Consider the following 22,927-nt stretch of genomic DNA (forward strand, 5'->3'; position numbering starts at 1 on the left):
ACCGTGACCTCCAACTTGGTTACCCAACCAAAGACACCGGACATTATCGATCCTACGCTAGCCCCGAGTTTACTATAACTGACAGCAGCAGCAGCAGCAGAACACACATGCATCAAAGCAGGGGGACGGGACGAGAAAAGGATGGATAAAGCGGGAGGATTTGCTAACAAATCTTGAAAGAAGAAAAGAAAGAAGAAAACAAGAAGACGGGGACCACATTCCGCTAGGAGTGTTCTCCGCAAGATAGCAATCCCTGAAAGCCCGGGGAAAGATCAAGGAACAGCATCCTATCGCCGTTCAAAACTTCCATATCTACGAAGAAGCAACTAAAGAGTTCCAAAAGTAGCATCAATGCATGTCTCAGATACACCACAACCACCACCACCGACCACCACCGACCACCACCGACCACCACCGACCACCACACCGAAAAAGAAGCAATGCTGAGACGGCCCCTGAGACTGCGAGATATCGTGATCGGTTCCAGCGCATCGAACACCCGAAAGCCTGTTAGCCATTAGCCAGAGCAGCTGAAGCCAAGCTTTCAAGCCCTGTCCGAACGCTGAATGGATGAATGCCATAAACATGTGAATTCAATTCTCAAGCAATGAACGGGCGGGCACTAAAACAGTCACAGCACCGAACAGAGCCATGAAAGTTTTTTAAGTTTCGGACACAGTCTTCCTTCTTCCGCCTGCCACCTGAATAGCCACCACCGGAAATTCCCATACTTCCTTGTCAAGCCACCACAAAAAAAAAAGCAATAACGCCATTTACCTCCCAAAAAGAACAAACCGCAATATCTGGTCGACGTCGGCACCACCGGGCACCGGGATCATCATGCCAGCCACAACGTTTCTGCACAATCCCATTCTCATACATACCTTACCAAATTTGGTCGTTGCGGCTGAAGCCACTTGTCTTCCGAAGAAAGCCACACGTTTTAAAGCTCTTCCTTCAAAAAGTTGAATCCTTCCACTTCCACTTCCACTTCTCGATTCGTCTCTTTTCAAGGGCAACAAACAGAATCGGATTCGTCTCTTCGAAACCAGGATAGGCAAGGGTGCGGCGCAGGTACGCTACCTACCTACCGTAGCAGATATATCCCATGTCCATGTCAATGCTGCCCATGTCTTGCCCATGTTATGCAGTCCCGCACTAACTTGTCTGTTTTCTGCTCCCCGGCTCACCGGCCCCCCTTCTTCGGGTTAGTCCTGCTTTCCGGTTCCGAAACACACCTGGCAACTTACTAGGTAGACTACAGACCATTCCTTCTTAACTCGGTATGGCTTGCCTTTCATGTCTTCAACACTAAGACCTAGGTTGTTGATAGCACATCCATCGCCTGTCTCTACCTATAGTTCTTCAGAGGAACAGTTGGCCCGGGATCACAAACAGGGTTCTCAGTCAACACACTTCGATCCATCCCATCCCGTTCGGGCTGGAATCCGACACTATTTGCATCAGAGGAGGTGCTATACATAGTAGCCACTAACCCTCTTGATCAGAATCAGACCTATAAAGGTACCCTTGGAGGATAACCCTAGGAACAATGGGACGTCATCGGCTTCAACCAACCAACCCTGGCGTCCCTGGGCCGGCCTCGGGCTGGGGCTTGGGACCGAGTGAGTGTCTGACTGCATACTAACCACGTATGTAAGTTCACTCACATGATATCCCGCCTGTTCCCTTGCGTGCATTAGTTGCCCTACCTTTCTGGTAGTGACGGCCCTTTTTGATCCATTCATGGCCCATCCCTTCCAGGTTAGGTTGGCGTCCACATACGGCACCGAGCCAGTGACATGGTTCGGAAGCAGGGACTGAACCTAACTCAAGCATAGAACTTCACATCACCCACATAAGGTACCTACCTGTACGGTCTGTACCGTGTCAGGTAGGTAGAACCAAAGTCCAAAAGAAGACTTACAGTTACATCCCAACTCCCAACTCTCAACTTCCAGTTCCCATTGAGCCCGGTATGTAAAGGGTCAAAGCAGACCAGACCCAACAAGTCGGACAAGGTTAGGTTTCCACCCGACACTTCCCCGTGCCGTCTCCCTGTCCCACCCACCCAGCTGGAATCCTTTCAGTTACCAACAGCTCGGCTCTGTGCAATCGGTAATGAAGGAAGAGATTCCGGCTCCGAAAAGAGAACAACACCACCACGGACGGCAATGACCAAATCCAAATACAGCACAAGCAACCAGGGCAGGAACCAACCAACCACATTTAGCGGACTTGGTTCCCAAGGAAGAAAGAACTGCTAGACTAGACCATGGCCCCCATTCCCATTCCCATTCCCAGCCCCAGCCCCAGCCTTAGTCCCAGGTTGTCCAGCCAGGCCCAAGTGATCTATCACCAACCAACCCACGATATCTCCAGTCCGGTCTGGTGCTACGCATAGCGGCATAGCGGCATAGCGGCATAGCGGCATAGGTGGAGGTAGGTAGGTACATCAGAGACGTAAAGAAGGTAACAACTGACAGGGCTGTAAGGTACTTAACCATTTATGACATGTATACCTCTACCATCAAATGTATACGGGATACCTACCTACCTGACAATGTCCGCCACATGTAAAGGGTGATGGATGGCGTGACGGTTGATACTGACGCAAGGGAGACAGACAGTGCTACTAATCCCGGTTATCTTTCTTTGGGGGTTAGTTACCTAGTCGATGTCATAGTTCGTTCGGTGTGTGTGTGGCTGAGGAACATGGAACTGGAAGGATGCCTGTCGTTCATACTTCCCTACCTTACCTACCTATCTCCATTAGTCAAAACCACGTCCTTGTCTATGCTCGATCGAGCCTGAGTTAAACCCGTCCCCGCGCTGGATAGTGTATACCAGAGTTATTCGGCAACACTGGTGCTGATGCTGACAGAGCTAGGTATGTCGTAATGCTTTGTTCAACGAACTAACGAACTAACGAAGTCGCGCTCAACCACACCTCGTCCGTCTATCCTTGGTCCAGTCCGTCGTGGTGTTCCATAGGTAATCCTACTAGTAGTTCACTTCGACAAAAGTGTAAGACCTAGCTAGGTAGTTTCTCGCGTCTGTGACTGCTTAAACAACTTTCATTAGTCCGAGCACCAGCACCATCCATCGGCTTTTCTCGTTTCATTCCAGTTACCTACTAGGGCTTACCACGGCCTTGGTGACTCCAATGTCACGCATCTGTCTCACAACGTCAGTCACAAACTCACCATCCATCCGTGCTCCCAGAAATTAGTGTAGGCATGAATGGCTGTACAAAAAGACCATTTGCATTGTCTTGCCCTTCCTTGTCTTGGATTAAAACCTTGGATTGGTATGGGAAGGCTGTCACTGTCGCTGTCACTTTGTGACACATCACCTACCTCGTTAAGGCGCGCACGTTTTTGTGCAACCTCGATCCCTGCCGCACATAGATAGGTAGTAGTGGTAAAGTGCCATGGAGATTTGATGGGGATGGGATCTGATGTAATCCCACTTCCCGCTTTATGAGGAAAAGTTAAGAAGTCTCGTGCCAAGCGGGAATAACCAGTAAGCCACATAGGTAGTCAGGTACCAGTGTAAGAGGACGAAATGGAATTGGACGGGTATTTGGCGGTGAGCAACTGAGAAGCATGTCATCTTTTAAGCAAATTTGCTTACTACCGTCTGTCGTTACCTCCCCGTGGTTCCGTGAAGAACCACGCAGCAGGCTGCCACTGCCAGGAACTCTGAAAACCAGCAGGTTGGTAATTGTACACCTCACACCTCGCCGCCTCGGATATCGGTTAGGACGCGTGTGCAAAGTTACACACGTGCCTGATTCTCATGCGAGTCATCGGTGCACGCCATTGCGAGTTGCGTGGAAGTTGACTGTAGACCGTGGAAGGTTATGGGATTTGGGTCGGGTGGGTCGATTGTTAGTTGGGTGTGTGTTTCTTGTTTCTTTTCACATTTTTTTTTCAAGCCCGAGGTTATGGTGAATGATACAGTTTCCTTTGTACCTATAGATGTCAAACTTGTTATACTAGCTACCGTGTATGCTGTGTTCTGTCGCTGTGTTCTGTTGCCCAAATTGTTGATATCAGAAAGCTCATAATCCGACACAGTATGTATGTCGCTGAATCCCCCCTCCTGCTAATCCATCTGCCATGCCCCTTTTCTATGGCCGGCAGAACACCCATACCTGATATTCAAAAAGAGACGGCCGGGAGGGAATAGCTGCAGTAAAGCTGCGTACCGCACCGCTCGGCCACCGAGTCCCTGGGGGTTGTCGGCTGTCGCAAGCATCGCTCGGCCACCGAGTCCCTGGGGGTTGTCGCAAGCAGATCCCGTCCGACCAACCTTGTGTGCTCATCACCTTGGGCCCAGCCTCAGTTATCTTGCAAACCTCCATCTTTCAAATCCTCATCTTTCAAAGCCTCCTCCTTCGCAGCTTCATCTTCCAAACCCTCATCTCCCATCTCCTCCTTTCCCCCAGGCCACCCAGCAGCATCCAAATAATCCTCCGGCAAACACCCGCCCACCCCACATTCCTCCGTCCTCTCATACAACTTCATATTCACCCCCCTCTCCTCCCCCATCCCATCATTCCTCATCAAAAGCGTGATCGTCCGGATTCCCTTTTCCTTCTCAAACTGTTTCGCCAGATCCTTCAGCCTCTTCAACAGCGCCACCACCTTCTGGAGCGTCTTTTGGTTCTGCTCTGCCTCTACCCAGAGCCTGATATCTTCGGTCTTCTCCTCCACGGGATTGTTGCTCTTGTTGTCCTCGCTGACGCTGGGCACTGTGGGCAGAAAGCTTCCGTTGTCGTTCTTGGCAATGTACAGCTTGCTGAGCTGGGAGAAGTAGAGCTGGGCTTCGGCGTTGAAGAGCGGTTTGTTGCGGACCTTGTGGGTCTTGACCTCTACGAGGCAGCGGGCGGGTATCTCGCGGCCGAGGCGTAGGACGCGGAGGTTCGGGGACGAATTGGAGTAGATAAGGTTTCCGGAAGCTGAGAGGACACCAGAGAAGGGGGTTTCTGGGTCATTCATGGATATAGAGCGGCAGGGGGAAGGGGGTGGGGACGCGGGGGTTGTTTCTCTCGTTGAGTCGCAGTGGCAGTCGAGGGAGGTAACGCTCAAGTCAGAAGAGAGAACAGAGAGGTTGTTGCTGCTCGCCCCAGAGGAGGCGGCAGAGACCGCACTGCTGCGCCGTCGATGTTGGGCCACTTCGTCGACAGTCAGTGCTGACAAGGTTTCTGGTAGGGCCAAGTCAAAGTTGCCTGGGCAGTGGCAGTCACAGTGATATGCGTCAACCTCCGACTGGACGACCAACTGCAGTCCACCGAAGCGATACTGGATCACACGATGATGGCTTGCGCTACTCTTGAGCAGTTCGTCTTCAAGATCGTCGTAGATGCACGTTGCTTGCTCGAAGCCGCTGCCGTGACCCAAACTGGAGTTAAGGGATGGGTCCGACGTCCACTTCGACAGAAAGAGTATGTTATTTCTCCAGGTGAGATCATAGCGCTCGTATTCGCTTTGTTGATTGAGTAAGATCATGAACATCTTGCGGAGGTTACTGGCGTTGGTAACGATGTCTGTTTGCCTCAAGTCATAGTCGGGATCGGTTGCTTCGATAGATCGTACAAGGGGCTCGAAGTGATGGGTAAAGCTTGGGTAGTTACGTCCGAGGGATTTGTTGTGGTAATCGAGCTCGAGGTCGAGTTGCTGGGTCAAAGGGTGGAGGCGCGGGGGAACACCTAAAAGAGAGATGGAACCACAAAGTTAGCAAAGACGGTTCCTCTATGCTCCGGACCAAGGCTCTCCCTTCACTCCCAAAATTGGCACATACCTGGTACTGCTATCTGATTGTTGGCAATTTTGTTGAAGCTCGAGATGGCATGCACATCTTGAATCCGGACAGGTACATCTTCTCCCAAGCCCATGTCTCGCACATTTACAACTCCCAGAAACTTTAGATTCTGCCGGATCAAATTTTCCCGTCTGCCAGATCTCTTGTTGTATAAGAGATCGCGTTGGACGTGACTCGGGGGGTGGTAATAGATGCAACATCCCGACGTGAGGAACTCGCACATCTCCCCCTTCCAGCACGGCCTGGGTGACATTTGCATCTTTTGCTTGTGATGTTTGATCCGGTAAGGATCATGGTCATCACCGCAACTCGAGCCTCTTTTGCAGGGTTTGTCGTTGACAAGCCATCCGCAAGGAGGCGGAGGCTTGTGACTGTCTCTGTTCAGCATCGTGACGTGTATGTGTTGTCGTTTTTGCTTCGAGAAATGTTGGCTTAATGAGCAACAGCACGGAGTTAGATAATATAATCTTCTTCCAAGATCTTTGGCCGGACCATGTTATATATAAGGGCAAAATAGCCTGTTCGTTGGGATGCTCCAGCCTCCTTGTTTTGCTCTTTATCAGCCTCCGGTATCGAGAGACCAGTTGGCGGGATAACCACGTCAAACCAGGACTACAAGTCCAGTCTGTCAGGCTCGCTGGATAATGTCGCTGTAATCCTCTGTATCTGAGGAACAAGTTAGGAAAACCAGGTAGTTTTCCACGTCGAAGGCACACGGTGGTTGAGCTCAGAGGTGTAAGATATGTTCGCTCGTAGAAGACCAATTATTCGCGGGCCCAACTGCAGACTAGCAGTACAGGATTGTACCCTTACTCGATAGTTCTGGTTGATTGGTTGTAGGCTTGCCAACTAACACCCGCGGGAGGCCCAACGACGAGAATCCGGGGTGTTTCGGGGGTCCGTCGATTGGGAGGCATACAACGTCCTGAATCTAAGGCTCAATGTTAGGTTGTCTATTTCTCAGACAAGGCGGACTTGGGGATGGTTGCTTGCCTACCAAGATGCACCAGTTGCTCTGGTTGGGTCTGCCTTGTGTTAGGGACTGATGCAAGTCTGCCTGTCCTGCCTCACGTGCGACTGACCGCGGCCTAGGAATAATGATATCGGTGAAAAATGGAAAACCCACGATCTGGTCGAAGATGTGGAAAAGAACTTTACCAAGAGAAGAAGAAGAAGAAGAAAATCCAGAAACAAATCTGGGTGTTAAATCCGACGGGCATATGCACCACGGCTACTTGCCGGGCAGCAGGGCACGCCTTCCACCTGGCTGCACGTCCCACAGAACCGCAGGAAGGAAGCCATCGCTAGTCAAGAAAGTGACTGAAGGATAGATGGCTGATTGGCAGCTGGGGGGGCCAATACCGTGTATATTCCGGGACCCCCAATTCCTTCCTTTGGCTGGTTTCGCTCTTTCTCCACAGCAGACCACTTTTTCACGTCTTGCTCATTCCCTGACCTTCTCCCTTGCTCTGGTGGTTCTCTGAGCATATGATGGCGGGGTGCATCCGTCGGTGTCAACTAGCAGGCGAAGATGGCCATCCTGCGTGACAGGAGTTACCGGAGTTACTGGGCGCGCGGAAAACTGCTATCGGCCGACGTATGTACCAACTGATCCATCGTAACTGCGATACTTCGGCCACGATGTATCAAGCGGCCAGCACCAACTTCAATGCCATTATTCGCTGCGTATAAGAAAGGAAGTTGGAGGAAATCGCTGCCGTTGTACTTGTCTCATGGACCGCTGGGCCTGATCAGATCTTGTCGCAGAGTAGGGGATGAAGCAGGCAAGAACGGGTGAATGAAACAGAAAGTAGAAATTAGACTGAAAGCTTGGGAACCGACTCCAAGACCAGCAAAAAAAAACCATGGCTCAGTTCATCTGACTTACGCACCATGAGACATATCATGGTTAGCAATGAATGCATTCCACTCAGAGCCATCACAATGAGTCAGTCAGTCGGATGAAGCAGATGCTTTCCCTCTTGACTTTATTGCTCACGGTGTAGTTGGACGAGATCGGTGCCCTGCAAACACTTCAAGGCGTACGGGCCAGCAGCTGTAATACCTTAGCGACAAGACAATAGGACCCAAGCGTTTGATCCGATAGCCTGTGGGCGTGCGCACTTGCACGTCACTGAGGCTGGGAGATTCAACCACCATGAAAAACGCAGGTTCAGTTCGTGACACTCCTTCACTGAGCGTCAAAACAAGTCGGATGACACGGGAGGAGCTCAGAAGCCACAACCCATTCACCAACAGTAGCTCAGGTCCAATAAATCTCGACTCGAAAATGGCCGACTCACTTGCTCAAATACCGCGCCCAGCTCGCCATAAAGCAATTCAAAAATTCGTTCTACCATCAACCGTTCAACCAACTTGAACAAGACGAAGGAAGTGCCCAAGTACGAGAAAAGAAGCGGAAACAAAGAAGAAATGGAGTTTCAGGAAGCACTCACCGGTCTAATGACAACATGCACTGGGTTGGTTCCAATCCTCGTACTCGAGGTACCATCGAACCTCTCAACCCTCGTCGAGGATATCCCGAGAGTGCTCAGGGAGCTCGAGAGGACACTGAGGGATCTCCAAGAAATACCTCGGGGGAGGAGGGAGATGGTGGAGGTGCACCACTTGCTGGTCGTGCTGGCATACGGCATGTTCGAGCTCTCTCGGCTTGATACAGCACTCCATGCTCTTGAGTACTTTGGAGATCGAGAGCCTTGTACGGACGACGAGAAAGACAAGAACATGAATGTGCTCTGGGATGTCAAAATGACTTTGGCAGAGTTTTGGGAGTATGTCAAGCATTTCAGGGCCATTTTGACTAGGTGAGTTGTCCGCAAGAGGTCCGGTTCCGCTTATGCTGATATCTTCCAGCGAATCCCAACCCGAACGAGTTTGGAACAAGAACAAGCTGGAAAGAGAGCTCCAAGCTCTTCTTCGTCGACCCAACCATGTGTCGAGCCGTCTTAGGACCATTGACCTTTGGATGGAGGACGGGCAACGATACGGCAACGGCGGTTGGAATAGGGCTTTTACGGATGTGATGTTAGACCCAAGTTTAGACCCTCCGATTGTGCCTAGCAGAGTGGCTGCCATACGATCTCAGTTCGACCCAGAGTCAGGCTATCGGCCAGTGCGTAACAATCTCAACCGTCCGCTTTCGAGATCGTCAGATCCGAGATTGTCATCTCAGACAAGAGATACAGCACGTGTACTGCTCTCTGATATCTCGGGTGTTGAGGACATCACCATTCCCATCTACCGGGAGGATCTGAGTAACGAGGTCAACTACAGGTTCAGTAGCGCGCCTCGTAGATCAAGACCAAATTACTTGGACATCGCGGATGCGCCGGGGATACGAGAGATTGCTCAATCATCGCCTTGGCAACCACCGCGATAAGAAGAATAACGGATCAGACAGGAGATGGATCCCTGGTCGTAAGGTGAAGGTAGGAGGTAGAGCGATATGCTGGGGTGGGACGTTTCCGACAGGCACCAAGTGCTGTGGGAATGAGAAGGTGTGGTTCGTAAGGTCGCGGGTTGCGGATGGAAAAAAGATGAAGGAATGTGGCATGGTGGAGAAACGGGGAAAGGATAGAAGCTTCTGGGTAGCAATCAAGTTATAGACCTTGGACAGTAGTCTCTTTGCCATCTAGGACAGACGCTGATGTCTGATCAAGGTGAAAAATCCGACATGTGAACCAGTTAAGGTTGAGAAGAATGGAAACCGGGTTATCACCCTGAACGAGATAGATTCTTTGACTGAATCGGCGTCTCAGTGCTTGTGCCCATGGAAGTGCACCCCAAACATATCCTCCACATTGGTCTCAAACAGCGCCGTCTTCTCCAGCTGGGTAAGGAAGTCAGCATCGACGATGGCCTTTGCAGCAGCCTCATAGGGGAAGTGCGAGTATGGGAAGTCCTGAACGACCGACGAGTTAGCATGTGTTCTTGTACGACCATCACCGGGACCGGGAGACTCACACTGCCAAAGACTAACTGCGAAGTAGGGACGCCGTAGCCCAATAGCCCTTTGACCTGAGCAAAGTAAGTAGGGCCCGCGCTGTCATACCAGACTCTGGAGTTCAAAGCCTGCTTAGCCAGCTTCTCCAACGCCCCGCTTCTTTTCAAGAACCGATCCTCAATGGCTGGGAAGGCCCCGCCAACGTGAGCAATCGACCACCTGACGTTGGTGTATTTGATCAGCGTCTGGCTGAGGACAAGATCCATCAGAGCCCGAGCCGTCTCAAAGTAGAACTCGACTCTGCCCGTGGGGTAGGTGGTTGGGTTTGCCACAATGATAGAGGAACCGTTATCAACGCGCATCAACGGCTCAGTGGGGTGAACGATGCACACATGCGGGCCACCGGGGATAGTGTTGTTGAGGGCCTCGAAGAAGGGTGCCAGAGCAGCGTTACCAAGGTAGTAGCCTTCGTGGTTGGTGAGCAGGCCGAGGCCGAGGGCACCGAGCGACGAAAGGGCGTATTGGGCTTCTTTGAGGGCGGCGTTGTTGTAGGGGAGGGGCATGACAGCGAAGAAGTCGAACCGATTGGGGAAACTTCGCTTGAGCTCAGCGAGCCACTCGTTCAGCAGACGAGCAAGACCAACGGAGTAAGCTTCATTTCCGTAGAAGACTGTGGCACCAGGTGTTGACATGGAGATAATGGCACGGGTGATGTCTGAGAAGCATTAGTCCATGCCACAACTCATGGCTTCTCCGAAGATATCTCACCATCGTCTGCCATGAACTGAAGATGCTCCTGGACACTCCACTCGGGAGTAGGAGAGCCTCCTGTCAAGGGAACCAAGTCATGGTAGAAACTGGGAACCGCATGGACATGAACGTCAATCCTTGAGGCATTGCGAAAGTCGTAACGAGTCTGATTCTTAGCAGCTTCCTTGATCTCCTCAATGGAGCGGAAGGCGGCTTGGGCGAAGGGAAGTGCTTCCAAGTCGATAACATCTGTCCACCCTGTTAGCAATCATCACCACCCCAAAGTCGTCACTCTTACCTTTCTTGGCCTGCTTGATGATCTTGGCGATCTGCGCACTGGGCTTAGAATGAACCCCGGCGATAGCATCACCCGCGAGGGCGAGGAGGCATAGCGGCCTGGAAGCGGTTCTGAGCAACATCTTGTCACGTTTGCGGAGATTACACCACGAAGGATCTTTCTCTGATGCCGAAGATGCGGTTTAAAGACTCGCTTGAGAAAAAGTCTTGACCGTCGGTTCGACGCATGTTGCTGACTCCGCGACGGTGGACCATCCCGAACATTCGATGCGCTGGCTCTCTTTTGGTGTTACTCGTCACGAGCTGTTGTGTTAACAGCGGTGAGGATGCTATACACCACATTCTATGCGAGCGAGACAGTTAGTACAACCACACTGGATGCCCTCCGTGTTATCGATATCACACCTGTGACGTAGTTCGGAGATCAGCCCGAAGACCTTTGGACCTTCGACAAATCCAGCACTGGATGGCATGGTGTTTGCAGTGATTCCGATCATCACACGCATAATGCAGCCTCAGTGCTACACTGGTACCGCCATACAGCAGGTCGGTACCAAATATCTCAGCTAAAGCTCCGATGGGTTAGCGCCATCCCAACCAAACCTTTTGAGAACGACGCCCTAGCGGTAGCGAGCAAGTGTGCCAAGAGCCTCTCACGATAACGTCGCTCGGAGTCTGTCCTTCAGCTTTTTGCCAGTGTCAGCGGAACTTCCCATAGTACAACCGCCACACATCTCGTCAAGGTACTTACCAGGCACCAGCTTTGAGACCTTCCCTTCACGCGAGTGAATCGCCAGGCAAAGCCTCGGTTCGGCTCCGAGGTCTCGGTCCGGCTCCGAGTTCTCGGTCGGGCCGGTCGGTGGAATTTCGTAGGTAGCATTCATCGAAATGTCGAAATCACCCTTCCGAACCGTCGGCACATGCGATTGACATGCCGTAATGTCGCGGTTGTAAAGTTGTATCCGTATGTATCTCAGATACCTATCAGATGCAAACCACCCAAAGCGGAGCTTCTGGGGACCGCTGGAGACCGCTGGAGACCGCTGGAGACCGCTGGATCCTCTAGAATAATCGACCCCAGAAAGAGCGGACCTGAAAATTTCGGAGCAGCCTCCCGAAAACGGCTTGGGCTGATATCGTGGGGATCGGCCCGAGTCGAGTTGCACGTTGCTACGGTAGCATGAGTTCCACCTTCCACGAGTTCCGTCATTTCCATGTGGATACAGATTCCAGACACCCGGTCCTGGGCTTTACATAGCCGAGCAAGCAGAAGAAAAAAATCAAAGAAGAAAATAGCGGAATATTAATCTCCGGGTTGACCAAAGCCCCAGCGAGGCGCAACCGGTTCGGGAATTGAGATCGTGCACGGGTTCATGAGCGTTGTGCAAGGTTGCAAGGGCAGGTGCAAGGACAGGCACAGAAAGAAAACAACAACAAGGACAGACAGAGGAGAGAAAGCGCAGGAGAAGATCATGATGGCGGTTGATGATAGTGGGCCGCATCCGCTGCGCTAGGGAAGGGAAAAAAAGGAAAGAAAGAATACGGCGGCTCTGGACTTTTTCACATTTCGACCTGCCCAGATCAGTGGATCGTGAATATCACAGAAACCGGCCCGCGGACAACCGGGCCCGAGTGCCAGCTGTCCGAAGTTCATCGGCCGTCGTATTATGTGGTGTAGCTCGTGTGAGTACTGGTACATGGCGAAAAGAATGGGAAAAGCAAAGAGAAATGATGAGAGGAAGAGGGCAACGAGACATGATGTGAAGGGAAGAGGCAAAGGCCAGCTGATAGTCGGTGACTTCCGGTTTGATTGACCTAAGGTTGAGAACTGAAGGATCTGTTACCAAGACTGTACTATGGCGAGGAAATCATCATGAAGTGATTATGGAAGTTAGGTGTCACGCAGCCCGGCACTCGAGACCGGCAGGAAGCCAAAACGAAGCAGACGTACCTGGAGCGATAGAGGTGACTGAACACTCAGGCCAGCAAAAGCCGTCACGATATCCAAGATGCTAAGTGCAACTGGCAGGAGGAAGACGGATGAGGAGAAAGATGGAGGACGGAGGGGATGTTGGAGGAGGAGTGGCGTAGAGGACGAGGTTGGGGGAAGTGACATTATGATGGAAGAGTTGCAGAATTGGGCGAACGAGGAAGGAAGAGACAACTTGAACCAACTGAAAACTTGACAAAAAATCTGACGATGGGTTCAAGGTCGCGCCTGCCATCTTCGCTGGTTAGCATCACCATCTAAATGACTGAAGCCTTGAAGGGAGGCAAGAACGGTTTTTGCACCTGCCTTGTGATGAAGTCTATGTATCTTAGTGGTAGCTGTGACGAACATCAGAGGTACTGTTGAGTTCCCTTGAGCACCAGCATCGTGACTGTCTCAAGAGCACACCACCAACCCTTCCAGTTGTATCAGCCAAGATAATTCCCACAGTGAAGTAAAAGCAAAGTAAATACAACCAAACCACCCTCATCGTCCACCTGAGGCAATGTCGACATTTGTCCCCTCTAGTATCCGTCTTGCAAGAGTCCAACAAAGTAAACAACAATCATCAACATGGAAGTGGAAGAAGGGAGAGAAAAGTTAATGACTGCACACACATCTTCCATATCGTAATAATACAAATCCAACAACGCCCACCCTGCCCTTTTTTTCCATCCATCCATGCGTTGTTCCGATAAACCGAAAACAGAGAGGAAGAAGAGAAAAGCATCCTCTATGAAGAAAATGCCATCTATAAAAGCAAAACCGAAACCGTCCAAACACCTAGCCGTGCCATGCTATGTTCCGCTATGCTGAGCAAGTAGCCGACCGAAAGAAACGCCCTTCGTGAAAGTGAAAGGCCACCGTGAAGAAAGGTGTCGTAGAGAAGAAAGCCACGGGCAAAAGCCGGGACGACGCTGTCTCATGTCGTGGTCATGTCGTCCGCCGCCATCGTCTTAGTCGATTGCTCACAAGAACAAACCGACCCACGCCGTCTTGAAACTGACATCAGTCGTGCAATCGTCCACCGCGCAAAGGACCTTCAAGTTCTTGGCTGCTGCGCCGCCGTTGGAACTAGAACCAGCCGCGCCCGACGCAGAGGACCCCTGATCCTTGTGTTTAAAGCCCGTGTTCTTTGTGCACTTGCGGTTTTCGTAGCATTTCTTGCAGTAGACCTGTTCGTTATTGTTGTCGTTAGTTAACTTCACCAGCTTGGGGAGGAAGGGAAAGGGCATGTAAGGGGAAAGAACATACATGACCACACTCCTTCACAGCCCAAAAGAAATGTTCCTCCCGATCCTTCTTCGTCCTCGCCTTCTTCGGTGCCGGCCCTCCTTTTTGATCTTCCTCATCAGGATCATAAGCCAACTCCTCCTCACAACTCGGACAAACCACTGCCAGATCCTCTCCCGTAGCACGTGTAAACCCTTCCCTAGCCGGTGGCGGCGCATTGGCGTTCCTCTGTTGCTCTGCCGCAGCAGCAGCAGCCGCCGCCGCAGCCGCCGCACCTCCGTTTCGTCCGTTGTTGCCGTAGTCGAGATGTGGTAGGTTCCTCCCCAGCGGGTTGTTGTTCGCGTCCAGGCCAATAAGTTGAACTTCGAGGTCGGGTCGGACGTTGGCGAAAGCTCCCAGGCGGAAGAGCTGGAAGAAATTGTCAAAGGCGCCGCCTAGACCACCACCGCCGCCTGCGCGCGCGGCTCTACCGGCGGCTGGGGGACGGGCGGCGGCGTTACGTGCTGCCGAGCGGTGAGCGGCACGGGCAACGGCGTCATCGTCGTCGGAATCGACTTCGCCTAGGTCAACGATGAGTTCATTGGCGGTGGGGCGGCGGTTCACGGGCCTGCGGCTACGTTCAATATTGCCTTCGCGGTGAGGGAGAGGGCGGTTGCGGGCGTGACCGGCAGGTGGGACAGCTGGGGCGGGGTCGTCATCGTCCAGCGTAAGGTCGATGACCTCGGCGATTCCGTTGCCAGCTTGGGCAGGAGCGCCGGCGCCGTTGGCGTTGGCGGACATTGCGCGGCGTGCTGCTCGTGTTGCGGGGTTGTTACGGCGATTGTTTATAGTTCGACCTCCAGTTCGTCCGGGAAGCGCAGCGGGCTCGGCGTCAGAATCTTCCAAATCTGAGGTCAAGTCGATGACAAGTTGCGCTTGTTGGTATTGTTGTTGCGCGGGGTTGTGGTTGTTATTGGCGGCAGCGGGAGTGCGCCTGCCTGCCCGCCGGCCAGCATTGCCGCCCTGGCCCGGCCATCCTACTTCCATCTCGACTAGTTCGTCCAGTTCGTTGGGGTTTTGTCCTCGCGGGGCTGCTGCTCCTTCACCCAAACCTGAAACACCTCCCCCACCTTGTTGCTGTTGAGCACGGCGACGGTCAAGCAGAGCCGGCACGCGATACGGGTGGTGACGATTTTGTTGGCGGGGGTTGTCCTCTCCGGCAATCGATTCGAACCGGCGACGCGCCTCAGCCAGTCCTTGCACAAACAGCTGGCGGCGTTGCTCTAACTCGTCGAGACGCGCCTCGATACGCGCGCTGGCTTCGAAGATGTCAAACTGTTCGCGCAGACGGCGGTCGAGAGAGGAATCAGAATCGTTGCCGCTTTCGTCGCTAGAGGTGTCGTCGCTGTCTTCGTCCTCGTCTTCTTCGTTGTCGTCGTTTTCGCTGTCTTGGTCTGTATCTGACGGGAAGCCGCTGCTGTCGAGGTCGAGGCTGTTGTCGCTATTGTCGGAGTAGTCGTGGAAGCCGGGAATGTCGAGACCGGAGTCGTGGTCAAAGTCGTAGGGAAGGTCGAGGTCGATGTCAAATCCAGGGTCGGCGTCGACCAGGCTAGATTCGCTAGATGACGGAGACTGTGGGGAATGTGGGCTCTGGAGATGGCGGGGCGACAGCGGACCGCCAATGTTGTAGTGATCTTCTTCTTCTCCTTCTTCTTCTTCTTCGAGATCGAGCGGGAGGTCGCGGTAATCAAAGTGAATGGAAGAGCTGTGGTCGTCGTCAATGTCCAGCTCGATGTCGTTGTCCAGATTGTAGTCCCAGTCAAACTCGGCAAGTTCGCCGTGGTCGTCTTCACTGTTGTCGAGACTCAGGTCGATGTCAATGTCACTGCTGTCGTTGTCGTTGTCGTTGTCCAGGTGGTCTTCGTAATGGTCCTCGAATTCCCCTTCGCCCTCGGCGACAAGCTGTTCAACCTGGTACAAGAAATCGCCCTCGTCACCAAACCAGTCATCCGCCGCGTCCATAGTGACGGGGGGAGATGGAAGGAGGGAGTAGGTGATTCAAATGCCAAGTCGCGGTGCAGTGTCGGTGTTCGGTGGGTGAATGGCTTGTTTACTGCCGCTGCTCACAGTCGCCTCCGCGCATTCCACCAACTGGAAGACTAGTGTGGTCCCCCTTGCCGCTGGTGATGAACGACCAGGAAGAAGCCGAACCACCCCGTTGGATGCAGGGCAGAGTTCTCCCCAGATTCCGAGGATTTGAGTGCTGAAAAGAAAGTGTAACTGAATGAGAAGGGACTCAAACGTCCAATTAGTCCGTATGCTGGACGGTGATCAGGCACAAGGTCAGGGTTGAAGGAGAGCTGTCTGCAGCCTCGGGGTGGTGGCAAACGCAGCTTGCTCAGCTTGGTCAGCAAATGAGCGAATAGCGTGTTGTTGTTTGTTGTTGGTGGCCGAGCGGATAGAAGATGAGAGTCAACCGTCACCGTGATCGATGAAAAGAACTCGATCAACAAAGGAAGGAAGCGTTCGATATTTTGTGATAGTACCGACTGAAAAGGCGTGACCAAGAATTCTTCTCAACTATTTTTAATGAGGTGGTTGAGGGAAGCCGTTCTGTTATGGCAACCACAGGGGAAGTCGTTTGTTGTGTTTGGTCACACAATCGACGAGGGGTTCCATTGCCCACCAAATTGCTCGCTAGCGTCGTGTACATTAGCTATTAAACAGTCCCAAGGCGCCATCACCATGCTATGTGCTTGTACTTTCCTTGATCTTTCAATAGAGGAAGATTATACCTTCTTCCAAGGTACAATGTCATTCTTCGACGTCTCAGTTGGTATCTTTTATGAGTTCTAGATTTGACGTTGACTAACAAGTGGAGGGACGTAAACTATAACCAAACCTAGATTGGTGTAGCTCTGCTAGTACGTTATTGCTGTTCCCACACTCAAGCGCCTTGTTAATTGCCAAGACTTTGATGAACTGGCCACAACAACCGGTCAAACACACACACACATCGTAAAATATTACCTTTTTACTCGATTTCTATACAGAATTAAAGCGCCACACAACCTCTTTCATTGTGCAAAGTAAATAAAGCAATTATATTCTATCAATCAATTCTATTAATCAATTAAACTATTACAATAATACCTCCCAAATCGATTTTAAAATAGAACTAGAAGCGGACTCGTCGTACTAGCGTTACTTCGGTCTACTTTAACGAAAATTGGGGTTTGAATCTAATACGTACTTCTACCTGCCCTATAAAAAATGATCGTACTCTTATTGAATCTAAAGTTATTGCTAATTTATCTAAGAAGGTTGCCCTTAAGAAGGCCGCCCCTAAGAAGGCTCCTAAGAAGGCTACCCCCAAAAAGAAGGCTACTCTTAAGAAGGCCGCCCCTAAGAATAAAAAGAAAGGGAAGGCGCCCGCTCTAAAACTAAAACCTTCTCTAAAACCTAAAACCGAAGCTGAAATTACCCTTATACCCTCCTCCCCACCTATATAGCTAGCCTCTATCGAATTTTCTAATAATAATAATAAAAATAACGGCGATAAAGAGAAGGAAGAGGAAAAAGAGGAATAATAATTCCTTAATTTCCTAGTCCGCTTTATCCTTAAAAAGAAAGCTATTAATATATTATTCTACGTTTTTAATAATAACAACGAAAATGCAGTATTCCTAACCCTAGCCTAATTGCGTACTTATAAACAAATTGTACTACCTCCCAAGCCTACTCTCCCTTCTTATATTTAAATAGAGTTTGTAATTATAGGGTTATATTTTATTACCTTCAAAATTAAGCCCCCCGCTATTCCTAACTGTAAAAATCATTAAAAAATTAAAGTCGAACAAGAGAATAGTAAAATATATAAGTAGTAATTTAAAACAACCTTATTTAAGGAAGTTCTCTATTTATAAATAAGGTATACCCAAAAGACTACTACTAATACGGCCGCCGCTAAAGTTAGGCACTAAATTACTTTTTATAGTATTATATATACCGCTAGTATTTATAAAAATAATAGGAAGAATAAAATTATAATTTATATAAAGATTATTATAACCACTTAATTTAATAATAGTAATTATAATTTTAATAACGAGGGTATTATAAAGGTATACTTTTATAATAATATTATTTAATACTATACTTTTACGCTCGCTTTTACTTTCTATTTCTTTTATCCGCCCGCTATAATACTAATACCTATCTTTATTATTAATTTAATTACTAATTTGATTATTAGTATACCTTCTATCTCTACCCCTTCTCGTAGTATAACTAATTTCTTTATAATTACTATATTATAATTATTATACGCGTCTATTACCCCTAAATGTAATATGAGGAGAAAGAATATAATTAATATAATATTAGAGGAAATTGATAAATTTAACGAATAAGACCGCGAGCGAAAGGTATGCGGGGAGTGTAAATCTTGCGGCACTGTATATTATAAGCTTTTTTAAACGTAAAAATATAATACTAAGTACAATTATAAGAATTATAATAAGGCAATTAACTACTAAATATATTACTTCGTTAATAGTAGTAAAATATATTATAACCTCTCTATTAAAAACGCGGGTAAATAAGTAAAAATTATCGCGGCTAAATATATTACCGTACAAAATCCTCCTATATTAATTATGTAAAGGATAATTATAATAAAGACCGCCGCGGTTAATACTAATTCGAATAGTGGGAAACGTAGTAGTAATAGGCTCCTAATATATATTAATATTATTAATAACGTTAATAGTAATAATAATAATAGTAGTATAAAATTTATTAATAATCTTTTGTAAATAATATTAAGAAGGAAGGAGAGGCTACTAGTGCTATACTACCCCCTATATTAACTATACCTATACCTACTATATTAATTAATATATTACCTTCTATATAGTTACCCTTATTACTTAATTATCTTACCGCCTCTTCCTCTTTCCTCTATTATAATTACTTCTACTATTACTATACCGGTACCGGATACTATAATAACCCCACTAAACGCCGCCTTAAATGCGCCGTTTAATTATTAAATTACTATATTCTATAATTACCCTACTAATTGCAATATATTAACTACTAGATATAACTCTCTTCTACTCTTATTTATTATATTTATACGGGTATCCTCCATTTTATTTTTAATTATATTTATAATACCTCTATTAATTATACTACCCTTTATTACTAACGAGGATAAATCCCCTTTAACTCCCTCCTCCCTATTATTACCCCCGCTACGTAACTGTACCCTAAGCGAACTTATTATTAAATTCTTTAAAACTTTCTACCGGAAATATTATTTTAGGAAGATTGTAGTAATAATATAAGTATTGCAGGCTCTAATTGTACTACGAAAGATATTTAGAAGACTAAGCGCCCCCGTTATAAATATTATAGCGTTTAGGGATTAGCTAATTGAATAGTTTATAAAGCTAGGCTTTACAATAGAATTCTATAATTCGTTAAAGAATAATATTAAAACATTTCTCAAGTAAAAGTAATTAATAATTGCCTAAGTAGGTAGCTTCTATAATATACCTTCTACTTTCTAATTAATAGATTTAGTTAACTATCATTATTATGTACTAAACTTCTAATACGGCTTTATAATATAATTGATTAATATTATTACCTTCGAATTTAGCGTTACGAAAGTATTTACCTCTCTAGCGGGTAGTATTACCGCTAGCGGTTATAGCATACGAAACGAATTATAGTAAAAGAAATAGACTATTTTAATTATAAGGGGGGATTCTATATATTTCTAGCACTTTTATACACTCTTTTTATTATTATATAAATAAATACTAGTATTCTATTTAGTATTTCTAGTATTTCTAGTATTTCTAGCACTTCTAGTACCCTTTTTTATTATTATATAAATAAATATACTTTTAATACTTCTAATACTTTTAGTATTTCTAGTATTTGTAATATTTCTAATATTTCTAATACTAGATTATAATATAAATTATATATTACCCCCTATATTACCTAATCACCCTCCTTATCTACCCTCGTCTAATGACGTTACTAATCTTTTTAAATTCTTTCGTTAACTAATATATAGAATTGCGTAATTTTTATTAATATTATTAATACCCTCTATAATTAATTTAGCGATCTTAAAGTAGCTACGGATCTATTATACTCTATACCTAATACTTTCAATAATTCAACGGAGGAAAATAAAGAAATCTTTATTAACTATCCTATCGCTACCCTCGTCGTTATATACCCGCTTTATATACTTCTTAAAATTAATAAAATACGCCTCAATCGGGTTAAATTTTAAGGAATATAATAATAAATACCAAAGTAATATACTTACGCTTATATACGTATAGTAAAATTTATTATGTAAATACTAATTCGCATTATCTATTATTAAAATACTATTATAATTAGGAAAGAGATTTATTATAGGGAGGAAGTAATCTCTTAACTATTTAACAAACCTTAGGGCATTTATGTATCCTTTAAAGACTAACATTTCAAATACGCCGTCAACTAATATAGCTAAAAAAAAAAATATAATACTATTTACTACGCTCAAAGTAATTCGATATTATTATAATAATACCGCGAAGAGCCAAACCAATACAATAAGCTCTATCGCGTCGATCTATACCAAACTCATTGCAAAAAACGAACATCTCTATAATAAATAACAATATTTTCATTATTTACTCTACTACTAACTTAGGCTCCTATTATACTGTTTTAAATACGAAGAAGACGGCCTCCGAACGTTAAATCGCAAGTCCTTAGTCGACGTCAATACTAAAATTCATTTCGATGATGGTATTGTATTTAGTACGTCCGATTACCCTCTCCTACGATAGCGTATCGTACGTACGACGAAGGCGCGGGTATTAGTAGTATTGAAAGCGTTCGTAGTAGTTTAGCGAATAGTTAATACGCGCCGGAAAACTCTATTTATATTGCGGCCAACAACGGTAAAACTGCCCGCCCAACGGAAAAAAGACGCCCGGCTATAAATAAACCGATAAAAGAAGAAATAAACTAATATATATTAATTTTTACTAAAAAAACCAACCTCTCCAAAATAACTAACGAATAAAAAACGTAAGCTTTATACTACTTCGTAACCGTTATAGAAATTCTACGGAAATTTGAACTTTGCGAAATCCATACCAATTTAGCTGACGTAAAAGCTAAAATTATAATAATAATAAAAATGAACGTACTTAATACGGGTAAACCCTCCTACGCTTTAATTATTATTAGCCCAAAATGAAGTAACTTTATTACTACTTCGTTCGGCCTTAAAGGGATATAAAGAATCGTCCCTAACCGTATTAAATAAATCCTTATTGTAAAGAATACAAATTTATTAATTAATTTAATTAAACGTACCCCCGAAAATATATTAAAGGTAATTAATAATAAATATAAAGAAGTATAAATAAAAGCGGTTACAAAGCTTTAAAGCGGCGATTTCGTTATAACCTTCAAATTTAACAGAAGCGGCTATATTTAATATTTTAAATATTAAAATTAAATTATAAATATATTCGGTAAAGAAACTATATTCTCCTTCCGTATAATTGTAATACTAATAAAGGGGGTATTATAAAATTTCTATAATAGAATTTCCTCTAAAGACTTTTTTAAGGAAGTTAATTGTACTAATAGTATCCCTTATTTGGGTTCGGGCGTATTATAAACGCCCCGAATCCGAAAGGGATGTATTTTTCTTAAAAGTCGTTACTATAATTGAAATTAATAAAGTTACGAAAAATTCCTTCTTCTAGCGTAAAGGAGTATATTAATACGAACCCTTCAAATCCGTAGTAGTTTCCTAGTAATATTACAATTATTATAAATTCGGCTACTTCTCTAAATATTATAAGAAGGACCCTATTTATAATAAATATAATAAAAAAACGTATTCGGACGTAAGCGTAAAAGCCTAAGAAATTAATTATCCTTCTAATACGAACCTAGCGTTTATTCGCTACAACCCCTATTAAAAGGACGGCTATATAATATACTCCCGAAAATATTTTAAAAAGAGAATAATAGCTGGCTACGTTTCCGTAGCGTTCGCTAACCGTCCCCGGGAATTTGTATTATATTAATAGTAAAAGGAAACTATAAAATTTATTAATATTGCTAATTTAGTTAAAATTAAATTAATTTACAAATTAAACGAATCTATTTAAAAGGCTCCTAACTCCTCCCCCTAAATAGTTACTATCATGGCACGGCCAGACATGTATCAGATCACATGCTTCGTCTCATCTGACATCGCATATAAGAACGTTATCCTCTGTCATCCGATGTAGACTAGCTTCCTTTCCTTTTTCATCTCTAGTTATTTATTAACAACGTCAGATTATTCGTGTCCCTTACCTCGAGATCTACGTGCGTGACAGTTACTTCCTCCTCCCCTCCCCCCTCCTTTAACCGCCCCCCTTTATTTATTACCCTTATTACTATCCTTATCCCCTCTACTTTAATCCCTATCGCCTCCGCTGAAATTGTTATCCTTAATCGCCCTAGCCCCGCCGCTAGTAAAAAGAAAAAAATAAATAAGTAAAAATCCCTCCTTAAATTAAAATATAAATTTAAAAAGGTTAAGCGCAAATTTAATTATTTAAAGGCTAAAATCGTAAGAACAATTATAGTAGCCGAAGCGAAGTAATAGTGCCTCCTAGCCAAATTAAATTAAATAATTTCCTTATCCTAAATTAATTTAAATTAAATCGTAATTTTATCGGCCCCTAAATCTAAGCCCGAATTATAAAATTAAAAATTCTCTACTAAGATATAAACAAATTATATAATTAATATAAAACTGTATTCGAATAATATAAATATTATAATATTGTTGT

General features: G+C 46.3%; 5 protein-coding genes across 5 annotated transcripts; 1 reads left to right on the forward strand and 4 right to left on the reverse strand.

Annotated features, from left to right (window-relative positions):
* Positions 1–4,346: 4,346 nt before the first annotated feature.
* B0H65DRAFT_437181 (uncharacterized protein) lies at positions 4,347–5,902 on the reverse strand (the record flags this gene model as incomplete). Its single annotated transcript, XM_062825293.1, has 2 exons — positions 4,347–5,716; positions 5,809–5,902. 2 exons carry the CDS (start codon positions 5,900–5,902, stop codon positions 4,347–4,349), a joined length of 1,464 nt encoding a protein of 487 aa, XP_062676487.1.
* Positions 5,903–7,841: 1,939 nt separating this feature from the next.
* On the forward strand, positions 7,842–9,529 carry B0H65DRAFT_566288 (uncharacterized protein). Its single transcript, XM_062830318.1, has 2 exons — positions 7,842–8,654; positions 8,704–9,529. The coding sequence occupies exons 1-2, from the start codon at positions 8,263–8,265 to the stop codon at positions 9,227–9,229; spliced, it is 918 nt and encodes a 305-aa protein (XP_062676488.1). The 5' UTR covers positions 7,842–8,262; the 3' UTR covers positions 9,230–9,529.
* Positions 9,530–11,065, reverse strand: B0H65DRAFT_79809 (uncharacterized protein). The gene is made up of 4 exons (XM_062831434.1): positions 10,842–11,065; positions 10,562–10,792; positions 9,814–10,508; positions 9,530–9,751 (listed from the first exon to the last, which is right to left on the reverse strand). Exons 1-4 carry the CDS (start codon positions 10,960–10,962, stop codon positions 9,605–9,607), a joined length of 1,194 nt encoding a protein of 397 aa, XP_062676489.1. The 5' UTR covers positions 10,963–11,065; the 3' UTR covers positions 9,530–9,604.
* Positions 11,066–12,187: 1,122 nt separating this feature from the next.
* Positions 12,188–13,194, reverse strand: B0H65DRAFT_79780 (uncharacterized protein). The gene is made up of 3 exons (XM_062831432.1): positions 13,137–13,194; positions 12,792–13,058; positions 12,188–12,668 (listed from the first exon to the last, which is right to left on the reverse strand). The coding sequence occupies exons 2-3, from the start codon at positions 12,954–12,956 to the stop codon at positions 12,351–12,353; spliced, it is 483 nt and encodes a 160-aa protein (XP_062676490.1). The 5' UTR covers positions 12,957–13,058; positions 13,137–13,194; the 3' UTR covers positions 12,188–12,350.
* Positions 13,195–13,559: 365 nt separating this feature from the next.
* B0H65DRAFT_79791 (uncharacterized protein) lies at positions 13,560–16,347 on the reverse strand. Its single transcript, XM_062831433.1, has 2 exons — positions 14,085–16,347; positions 13,560–14,005 (listed from the first exon to the last, which is right to left on the reverse strand). Exons 1-2 carry the CDS (start codon positions 16,062–16,064, stop codon positions 13,799–13,801), a joined length of 2,187 nt encoding a protein of 728 aa, XP_062676491.1. The 5' UTR covers positions 16,065–16,347; the 3' UTR covers positions 13,560–13,798.
* Positions 16,348–22,927: the final 6,580 nt, after the last annotated feature.

This window comes from Neurospora tetraspora (genome assembly GCF_033439725.1).
Source record: "Neurospora tetraspora strain CBS 560.94 chromosome Unknown B0H65scaffold_11, whole genome shotgun sequence".
In the NCBI taxonomy this organism is placed as follows: domain Eukaryota; kingdom Fungi; phylum Ascomycota; class Sordariomycetes; order Sordariales; family Sordariaceae; genus Neurospora; species Neurospora tetraspora.

Excerpts from the sequence above, each read along its gene's own strand:
- B0H65DRAFT_566288 (XM_062830318.1), top strand. The coding sequence starts at position 8,263 with ATGGAGTTTCAGGAAGCACTCACCGGTCTAATGACAACATGCACTGGG. Across the intron at positions 8,655-8,703 it reads TTCAGGGCCATTTTGACTAG|CGAATCCCAACCCGAACGAG; the intron begins GTGAGTTGTCCG and ends GATATCTTCCAG.
- B0H65DRAFT_79809 (XM_062831434.1), bottom strand. The coding sequence starts at position 10,962 with ATGTTGCTCAGAACCGCTTCCAGGCCGCTATGCCTCCTCGCCCTCGCG. Across the intron at positions 10,793-10,841 it reads CATCAAGCAGGCCAAGAAAG|ATGTTATCGACTTGGAAGCA; the intron begins GTAAGAGTGACG and ends CAGGGTGGACAG. Across the intron at positions 10,509-10,561 it reads TCAGTTCATGGCAGACGATG|ACATCACCCGTGCCATTATC; the intron begins GTGAGATATCTT and ends AATGCTTCTCAG.
- B0H65DRAFT_79780 (XM_062831432.1), bottom strand. The coding sequence starts at position 12,956 with ATGTCACTTCCCCCAACCTCGTCCTCTACGCCACTCCTCCTCCAACAT. Across the intron at positions 12,669-12,791 it reads AGTCACCTCTATCGCTCCAG|TTCTCAACCTTAGGTCAATC; the intron begins GTACGTCTGCTT and ends CAGATCCTTCAG.
- B0H65DRAFT_79791 (XM_062831433.1), bottom strand. The coding sequence starts at position 16,064 with ATGGACGCGGCGGATGACTGGTTTGGTGACGAGGGCGATTTCTTGTAC. Across the intron at positions 14,006-14,084 it reads CTGTGAAGGAGTGTGGTCAT|GTCTACTGCAAGAAATGCTA; the intron begins GTATGTTCTTTC and ends AATAACGAACAG.